Source organism: Rhipicephalus microplus, chromosome 1, assembly GCF_043290135.1.
Source record: "Rhipicephalus microplus isolate Deutch F79 chromosome 1, USDA_Rmic, whole genome shotgun sequence".
Lineage (NCBI taxonomy): Eukaryota > Metazoa > Arthropoda > Arachnida > Ixodida > Ixodidae > Rhipicephalus > Rhipicephalus microplus.
Window position 1 is genome coordinate 226931073 of NC_134700.1, and position 10296 is coordinate 226941368.

The 10296-nt window shown below is 46.3% G+C and overlaps 1 protein-coding gene across 1 annotated transcript; it reads left to right on the forward strand.

Annotated features, from left to right (window-relative positions):
• The first annotated feature begins 562 nt into the window (after nt 1–562).
• LOC119166773 (putative serine carboxypeptidase CPVL) lies at nt 563–7097 on the forward strand. The gene is made up of 4 exons (XM_037418114.2): nt 563–1131; nt 3431–3647; nt 4546–4876; nt 6117–7097. Exons 1-4 carry the CDS (start codon nt 1046–1048, stop codon nt 6914–6916), a joined length of 1434 nt encoding a protein of 477 aa, XP_037274011.2. The 5' UTR covers nt 563–1045; the 3' UTR covers nt 6917–7097.
• Nucleotides 7098–10296: the final 3199 nt, after the last annotated feature.

The following is a 10296-nucleotide window of genomic DNA, read 5'->3' on the forward strand; positions in this document are numbered from 1 at the left end:
AATACACAACATAAGGAAAGAGCTCAATCAACAAATCAGCCATTGTTACATCGGCTACTGAAGGGCACAAAATTAAATTCCACAGTCGAATAATACCTTGGCCAGACATGAGTAACACGTGGTAGGCTACGAAAAAAATCAATCCACGGAGTGAATGATGATTGGTGGGGCCATCCGTGCTTCCGTGAGTCCAGGTGCCCGCCCGCTTGTCCGTCCGACAGTCGGTGTATCCGACCATCCGTCCGTTCGTTCTTGCGTCTGTCCATTCGTTCGTCTGTCTGTCTGTCCATCCGCCCGTGCGTCTGTTCGTGCGACCGTCCCTCTGTATGTCCATCCATCCGTGTGTCCACACATCTGTCTGTCTGTCCGTCCGTGCGTCCTTCAGCCCGTCCGTCTATCTGTATTTCCATCCGTCCGTTTATCTAGTGAACACTCCAAATACAGCCATCTGATGTCTTTTCATTATGTATTCATCATATACAAGTGCCGCCATACAGCGGACTTTCTAAGAACCGCTCTTTCGGGTATGTGCCACCGGTGATTACGCACTACAACGAGCGACGCACAAGCCACGCCATAAGGAGCTTCGCCCCTAAAAAATATACATTCAACAACACTTCGCAATATCCGTTCTATGTTGCTGTGTCACTGTACGGCCAACTATCCCCTCTCCCAAGCTTCCGTAAAAGCAATCCCCACAGGTCCATACCTGTTAATGCAAGCGCTCACGCACAAAGCCACTTCAGGCAGGGCTCACGAGCCAGCCATTCGCCGATACCGGCGGCGGAGGGTCGAGGCAGAGCACCGCCTCTTTTTTTCATGCAGTCTTTATCGGTAAGGGAGATAAGGACAACAACGAGAGCCACGAAACAGCACTCCATCGTATCCTCGAACTCGTACACGTGTAAAATTCACAGGACTGCCTGATTTCATTGCGCAACTGCTTTCTGCTGAAGAACCGGAACACATCCGCTTGGAGCGTCGTAGGAACATTTACGGAAAACCACTGTCGACAATCGCTGCCCTGTCAGCTGAACACTCGAAGATGAAGCTGGCCGTGTTGGCGCTGTGTGTGCTGATCGCAGGCGCTCAGGCCTGGTTCGGTGTTCCAATGCGCAGGTTGTACAATGGGTGAGTGAACGTTTTTTCAATGTATCGTTTTCATGAAAGCCAAGATCACGAAGCCGGGGTTATACGCCAAAAAAGGGATCTCTGTGATCCTCAAGAAATGCGATGTGGCTTTTCTTTCTTCTTTCGAATCGGCTTCGGAAAGAAAGGGGCATCCATTCCTTAACATTATGAGGTTTTGTTTTGTATACTTTACGTGGTTATTTTTTTACCTACCAATCTGATCACCTTCTCATAACTGTTAGCTTTCCACTATCTTTCTCTGTCACTCTTACAGTTGAACCCAGAAGATAAAGAACTCAATAGGTAGCATAAATTGGGCGTTTGTATGAGGTGGGGGTGGAGGACAAATCATCGCTACTAAGCAAGCAATTGCAAGTCGGAGGGCAATCGCCAGCTAAATGCCATAAAAACAGCAATACAGAATGTTCCGATTGTATTTCTTAACACGCAACCGGCATGCGACTGCTTCCATAGAGACACGTTTCATTATTATGTTACGAATAATTTTTATGAAAGAGGAATTAACGATAATTTCCTTCTCTCTGGTTCTCTGGTTCGCTCTAAATGATACGCGCTGACGTCTTCACTGTGCGTTGTGTCCCCTACGCAGTATATCTTATAGATGTTTTTACATTCAACACATGTGCGCTGCCACTTTGCGCTGTTATATGACTCTCTTTTTAGTTTTAATTTCTATGCCACGACGTGACATTAACGATGTCATAAAACGTCGAATGCATCAACCCAACCATTTTCGTGTGCATGCGCTACAGTGGCATTGTTTGTTTAGTTAATAAACATACAGAAACCCATCAGAAAAATAGTCCATAAAAAGCTTCACAAATGAACACTGCATAAGTGGGAAGAGGAAGTGAAGCGGGAAGAACAATACTGCCGCGCTTAAACAGTCTATTGATAGTTTTGCACAAGCCGTGATATCAGCGAGCTGTGACCCCAAAAAACAGTCCCGTTGTCAGCTGCATCTTCTTTCAAGAAAAAAAAAAAAGGTGCATTCGATTCGGCTCAGCGTGTGATAACTTTTTTTCCTATACGTTTTCTGACAAATAACTGCACCTTGAGTTTCATGAGCTGGTAACATTAATTTAATTATTAATTTATTGCTGCAATATAAGAGGGAAACAACGCGCAAAGTTGAGCTCGACTTCAGTTTGAAGCGCACGTTTCTGTTTTTGTCGCATTAATGCAGGGCACCGTTCACTCTCTAGGCTAATTTATTACGCTGGAAGGAAACCAGAATAATAACATTTTTCCTGCGCGTCAAAGGGCGAATGTAGGGGTGTTACAAGAAGAACACACGGAAACATCACTTTGTTACAGGAAAAAAAGAAAGTTCTTCGAGGATGAATTTATAAGCGCAAATGTCTTAGCCTGCCAATATCTGTGAACAGGCCCCGCCGCGGTGGTCTAGTGGCTAAGGTACTCGGCTGCTGACCCGCAGGTCGCGGGTTCGCATCCCGGCTGCGGCGGCTGCATTTCCGATGGAGGCGGAAATGTAGGCCTGTGTACTCAGATTTGGGTGCACGTTAAAGAACCCCAGGTGGTCGAAATTTCCGGAGCCCTCCACTACGGCGTCTCTCATAATCATATGGTGGTTTTGGGACGTTAAACCCCACATATCAATCAATATCTGTGAACAGCGAGCACTTGTGTACTGCCTTTCCTTATTTAGTCGCACACTACAAGCACTGACTGGAACTGAATAACGCTGGTTTCTGATAATAAGTAATGTATAATGCTGGCTAGTGCTTACGGGCGTTCACCAAAAAAAAAACGAATACTATCGTAAAGTGTTAAATTATATTGGCTATAATTGAATACTAATGCTACCTAAGGCAGGGTAACCTATAGCTGGTATTTCATGATTGCATAAACAGAGCGAAAGGGACAAAAAAGAAAGAAAATAAAACAAGGGACTGACAAAAACTGGGGCGCTACCTAGTACCGGGGTCACACTGATCGTGATCGAGTTGGATCAAGATCAACTTTCTCGGCAGTAATTGACTCGCTTGTAATGATAGCCAACCACAATGGTAAAATTCTATGATAATCAGGCCCCGGTCACGATCAAAGCTGTGCTGTGTGACATGCGTATAAAGCTAGCTCATTTTGACTAAATATGACAAAGTGATAGCTAGTGCTCAAGAGAGTTGGCTGATGTCGGCTTACGTCGGCTAACGTTTAGGCTACCAGGTATTATAACAGCAACGTGATCTTCATTCGATCTAAATGCGTAAGTTGTTCCTGCTTGAAATATTCTTATTCGTGCGTGCATCCGCAGGCCCGACAGTGTCGGCAGAATAAAGACGCGATTGGATGACGTAGGCGAGCCGCTCTTTTTGACTCCGCTCATCGAAGCCGGTCAGTTGGAGCGTGCGCGAAACCTCAGCCGCGTCGGTTCGCTGGGAGCTGTGCCGGACTTCCCGAGCTACTCGGGATTCCTCACAGTCAACAAGCAGTACGGAAACAACCTCTTCTTCTGGTTCTTCCCGGCCAAGGTAAGTTGTCCAGAAACTCCTGCCCGAAGCTCTGCTAGATCGTGAGCGTTACAAGCATGACGGGTGAAAGAAAGCTCCCGTCAGCGCCGATCACGGCGACATTACTCACGTCTGAGCTATATAGATAGCATAATTAAATAAATAATTAATTATTAGGAATAAAGCTCTTAATAATTCTTCAAACGAGAGACTTGAACATCAGCGTGATGCATATATCTGGTAGTCCAACGCAAGCTACCTGGTACTGCACAGGATTTGCTTACGATCGCCACCATGGCATGCCACCACGATTCGTAAATGGCTAATGAGATAACCTGTTTAAATATCACGTTGAGAGTATTATTTTGCGCGAAGAGAAAAGTGAAACTTCGGTTTTACTGAGAGGCATGTATGGCGACTGGGGAGCGTAAAGTTGTCAATACTGCAAAGGACATATAGCCACTCACTTCATCTTCCCGACTACAACACAAACACATCTTTAAAACGAGTTTATAGTGGATAATAAACTTGGAGATAAGATGTCGGCCAATGGCGTCTCATGAAAAAGAGGCCCCAATTCGGTTTCAGAGAACACAGCATCTATCAGAGAAATGGTAAATTTGCCTGCTTACAGACCTGTCCCACCTGGTGCGCCTTGCTAGCCATCATAAACAAACTGGAGCGGGTGGTTGTCATGTTATGTCACGGTGCTTAGTACACGACTCGGTTGCAGCTGTAAGGACCTACAGGGAAGTTCTAGGAGCCATTGCGAAACACACCGAGCACTACAGACAGCTACTACTCAGCCTGTCTTTTCTCGTCAGAAGCCAACCAAAAAGCCGAGCCGGCACTCTCACAATAGCAGGGCATTAGAAAACGGGGCCCTAATCTTCACTAATGGCCTTGTCCGGGATTACAGGAAAACCCCGAGAATGCACCCGTAGTTCTGTGGCTACAAGGTGGACCGGGCGGCTCCTCTCTGTTCGGACTGTTCGTGGAGCATGGGCCGTATCTGGTGGCTAAGGGTGGCGTTCCAGAGCTTCGCGACACCACCTGGGCTCAGCGTTACTCCATGCTGTACATCGACAACCCGGTCGGAGCCGGCTTCAGCTTCACCCAGGACGACAACGGCTACGCTCGCAACGAGGACGACGTCGGCCGGGACCTGCACGAGGCCCTCCAGCAGTTCTTCACGCTCTTCGACGAGTACGCGGCTAATGACTTCTACGCAACAGGAGAATCGTACGCAGGTGTGTAACGTTTGTTTTACGCTCCGGATAAGTGCTGGAAAACTGAATAATGAATTGGCAACGCAGACGTACGTAATAGAGACACCGTGCGGAAAACGTGACTGACCCTCCGTTCGTTGCACAGATCTGTAACTAAAACTGTATAGCCCTTGCTTCCCTCACTCTCTCTCTAACTGTATAGCAGTTATGTCGTCTGCACGTCAGCTTTCAAAGCCTATTGTCGGTGCTTTCCGGTACGAATGAATGACTGAGCAACTTTGTACGGGAGCAACGGATTAGAGAGGGAACTATTTCAAGTAGGCCGTTACTACCCCCTTTGCTCACTCAAGGGTTGCCTCCTGAATGTAGGGCCTCGAGCTGCGCAAGACAGCATTGGCGTTAACTGGCTGTCTCGCTCCATCAGCACTGAACACGATTTGCGCACTACTCATTGGCGACTGCATGCCCAAGATTTGGGGAGAATTACGTTGCTAAGCTGCAAAACGCCATCTGCCCCACTTAGTATTTTAACGTTCGACAAATATTAAATCACAGATAACTGTGAAATACAGGTAAATTTAAACAGGATGCAATGTCTTAGTGAATAGAAGGATATCTCTCCCTTCTTCTCAGGTTAAACGCGCGATGACGATGGCAGGCAAATGTGCATACACACAGGGCGCCATTTGTCTGTCGTCGTGCTAGCGCCTTTAGTGTCAGTATACGCTAAGCAAACCCTCCATTAACCTGCGTCCTGATGTCTCTCGGTTACGCAAGGTCAACTTTCTTTCACGTCTTATTAAGCGTAATACAATGTGCTCTGCCAATAGTTTTCGAGTACGAGAGGTGAGGGTTACGAATAAAGGCTCTGACATGAAATAGATCATAAAACAGCCGAAACATGGCGATAAAAAAAAACTACGAACGGAGTGGAGGCAACCGAAAAATGTTTGCGGACGTCAATAACTCTATCGAGAACTCTACCTGAAAAAATCCTCCCAGTCCAAGTCGTTAATTGTAAGATGCACATTTCCTCGTGATGCACGAAGGTCACATAAAGCTCCGCAGAGCGACGGCAGAGTATTAGTATGAGTAAATGACTAAAAAAACAACTTTCCATTCGAAACGGCTCCCGTAATGATTCCTTTGGCATTATGGATACACATCTGACTGATCCACAGAAATTTAGATGACCACGCCTTGCATATCATACTCAATATAAGGTGCCATTGATTTAAACTTCCACGTCTCCTTGTTACAGGGAAGTACGTACCGGCCATCGCTCATGCTATCGACACAGCTGTTTCACCCAGAGTCAAGATCAACCTGCGGGGAATCGCCATCGGGGACGGCATGGTCGACCCGGAGACAATGTTCGACTACGCCGATTTCTTGTATCAAATCGGCCTTGTGGACCGGCGACAGGCCGACCACGTCCGCACCGAAACTGAGCGGGGCGTGGACTACATCAAGCGAGGTCGATACCTGGACGCGTTCCTCGTTTTCGACAGACTCATCAACGGCGACACCGTCTCTCAGCCGTCGTACTTTAAGAACGTCACCGGCCTCGACTTCTACTACAACTTCCTTCTTTCAAGAGAGCCGGAGGGCTTCGGCAACTACCACGCCTTCGTCGACTCACCCGCCATCCGCAAGGCCACTCACGTGGGTAACCTGACCTTCAACAACGGAGACGCCACTGAGAGCCATCTCAAGGAGGACATCATGCAGTCCGTCAAGCCGTGGCTTGCATCGCTCATGGATAAGCCGCAGTACAAGGTGCTCATATACAACGGTCAACTGGACATCATAATCGCGTACCCGCTGACGGACAACTTCGTCAGCAGCATCCCGTGGTCGGGCAAGGAAGCTTTCGATAAGGCGGAACGCAAGATTTGGAAGAGGCCGGACGGGAATGGCGTCGCTGGCTACGTTCGCAAAGTGGGGAACTTCACGCAAGTTCTGGTTAGGAATGCCGGTCACATCTTGCCCTACGACCAGCCCGACGTAGCACTCGACCTTATCACACGATTCATCGATGACAAGCCCTTTGATGCTTGAGAATCTAACTGAGCGTCAGAATGTCATCCTTCAAATAGAATGTAAATAAATGCGGCGCAAAAAAAAAACAAAAAGCTTGTAGGACTCTTAAGCTTCGCCTTTAAGAGTTCAACTCGATAGCGATATCCTGTCCCAAGTGCATTCTTCAATGACTTAGTGCATTAAATCTCTCTAAACTTGCTACGCACCTCCTACGTGGCCTTAAGAGAATAGGCACAGTAACGTGCGTGCCTTTTGTAGTCGGTTACTACCTTTAAACCATGTAGTAATTGTGATAATCACATGTTGTGACGCTCGATGATAATGTACGCTTGTACCACGCATTATTACTGCAATATTTGATGTTGCACTGTGAAGCATGTATACAAAAGCGTGTGTTTGTAACGAACGAATTACTTTCAATGTATTTCCACGTAACAGAAGTTATTTCCATCGTATCCACAAGCAGCGGCGTAGCTGTGTGGTACAACATCCGCTTGACGCGCTAACGACCCGGGTTTGATCCCCACTTTGACTCAGAATTTGTGTACTATTTTATTTGCCTCGTTATCAATTTTTAGGTCACGCATAGGATGATGATTTTTAGCTCACAACCAACGACGCCGACGCCAAACTTTCTGTGAAACAAGCTCTTTAACACTCCTGCGTTAAAACGAACAGTGATAAACGGCCTTGGCACGAAATGAGATAGCGAAGTGTCAGTAGGAACACGAACATGTTGAAGCAGAGTTCCGGGAATGTTCGGAGAGCTATCGCACTCTTAAACATACAAGAAGTAGAGAGATGCCTCTTTTAAGAAAACTTTCTACTTTCTGCACTGAGTTAAGCGTCGGTTTTCGCTATAGCTATAGTTGAAATGAATAAGGTTGCAATCGTTAGCTAGTTAAAAAAACGGCATGACAAGGACAAAGATGTGACGCCAGACCAAGACAAATGTGGCAACTGGATAGTTTTCAAGCTCAGCAGAAAGCATTTCATTTGAAGCTGAAAAGAACATGCAGGACCACAAAAACACTTTCGCTCATATCACAAAAGGGAAAATTGCTGAAGTAGAAGCGAGAAGTTATTTGACTTGCGAATAATTTCACAGAAACTTTTTCTTGTCAAAAAATTCGTGCATGACTGTGAGTGAACGTGTGAGCAAATGTGCGTGCGTGCATATAAAAATCCCAGCCAACAAAAATCAACTGAAACCAGAGGTGCAGGTAAATACCGCGTAAAGGTAAAAAGGTATCGTAATACAATACACCAGCGGCACGTGCGTCTCGGTAAACAATAAATCATTCCGTTATCTTATGCAAATAAAAGTACAGAAAATAAATGTTATAAAAATAATATAAAATAAATGCTGACACGCACACCATCATCATCACAGCCAGTACCTGACCCCATTGATAGATCACTTTACAAAGTATTAAAACATGGCTTTTGCTTTTCGAGTATGTGCCCACCTTTTATGTTATACCCTTTCAATGGGGTTTTTAAGGAATAAAAATGAAATGAAAAACGAAATTAAAATTTAAAAAAAGCCGCCCCAAATATATAGAATACGGATCAGGGCAAAGCCGGCGGCATCTGGTGGACATCATCGTAATCATGGTGTTTCTTGCTCATCATTTTGTTCCGACAAGACCGCGACTCACAGCAACGTATTTTGAAGTATGGAATCTTGGGGCACCTGTGGGCTACACACTGATTTCGTAAGCCTCGGGACACAGAGCCAGTGCGCGTGTGAAGTGAGATGTAACGATGAAGTACAGTATTAGAGTGATAGCTCCCGTAGCAAACCTAGACGACAGCTCTTTGCGTGAATCTGACCTTCAAGGCCTCCCAAGGTCAACCCTGACAAGAGAGCTTCAGCGAAGCATTAGTGCAGCGCCCCTTTGTCATGGCGTGTATTTGAAGTGTGCAGACTTCTTGTCTTCGTCTCCGTCTATGAAGCGTACTTTATATACGTGGCCGCACAGTAAAATAATACTGTAGGCTAATACTGACTGTACTAATTTAAGAAGCAACGGTAAGTAATGACAAATGCAAAATGAGCAGCTGTTACGTATTCAGGCACAAAAAAGCAGTCATGAAGACCCATCTTCATAACAATTCTGACAATGCCGACATGTTCGTTTCGTCGGACGAGTCATATAAACCCAGTCGTCAGAGTTAGCGCACGTCAAAGCAGCGCTGAAACATTTTGGTACTCACGCTGAATCATTTTTATCAGTGTTATTTTTCTTTTTCAATATTGTGATGCCCGTTCACTTTAGCACGACTAAGCGCTTCTAATTTTTTTTTTTTTTGTTTAATTTCCGTGATTAATGCTAACACGCCAGCGCTGCTGTTCACAGAAGCGGGCTTCTCCTGTCAAAACTCTTAGTGTGGAGAAGCCAGAGTTAAAGGATACTCTTTAGTGACGCATACATGCATGAGTAAACATTTGGCGTTTTACGAACGTACATCGTTTTGTATTGAATAGGAAAAACCAGCTATAAACAAACAGATACAAAAAATAAGGCGACCGGACAAAGCTGGACTTACAGCCAAATTTCATTGCAAGATGAACAATTTAAGGACTTCCGGCAGTCACCAGGAAAATTCGTGAAAGACATGAAGAACAAAACAGAAAAAAAGAGCACAAGAAAAGCACGACGAGAGAGCATAATCTGATACCTAATCACCCAAAGACGTGCACTTTAGAAGAAGTACTCCCTTGCATGTCCCTGAGGCTTACTAATGATTTAGCGATGTGACGTGATAGTCACGAACAAGAACTGGGACGACCAAAAAAATGGCAGCATATCCACGGGGTGAACGATCGAGAGTGGGGCAAAGCATCCGTCCGTCCATTCGTTCTTGCTTCCGTCCGTCCATGCGTCCGTCTGCGTGACCGTCCATGCGTCCATCCGCCCGTCCGTGCGTCCACACGTCCATCTGTGCGTCCGTTCCTGCGTTCGTCCATGCATCCGCCCCTGCGTCCGTCCATCTGTCCGTGCAGCCATCCATGCGTCCGTCCATGAATCTGTCTGTGTGTCCGTTCGTCCATCTAGTCAACACTCCAAGTACCACCATCTCGCATCTTTTCATCATATATGCGCCCGTCTGTGTGCCCGTCCATGCGGCCATCCGCCCATCCATGCGTGCGTCTGTTCGTGCATCCACACGTCCATCCGTGCGTCCGTCCCTGCGTTCGTCCATTCATCCACCCTGCGTGCATTCATGCGTCCACCCGTCTATGCAGCCATCCGTGCGTCCGTCCATGCATATGCCTGTGTGTCCGTTCGTCCATCTAGTCAACACTCCAAGTACCACCATCTCGCATCTTCTCATCATATATTCCTCATATAGAAGCACCGCCATCCAGCGGACATTCCAAGGACTAAACG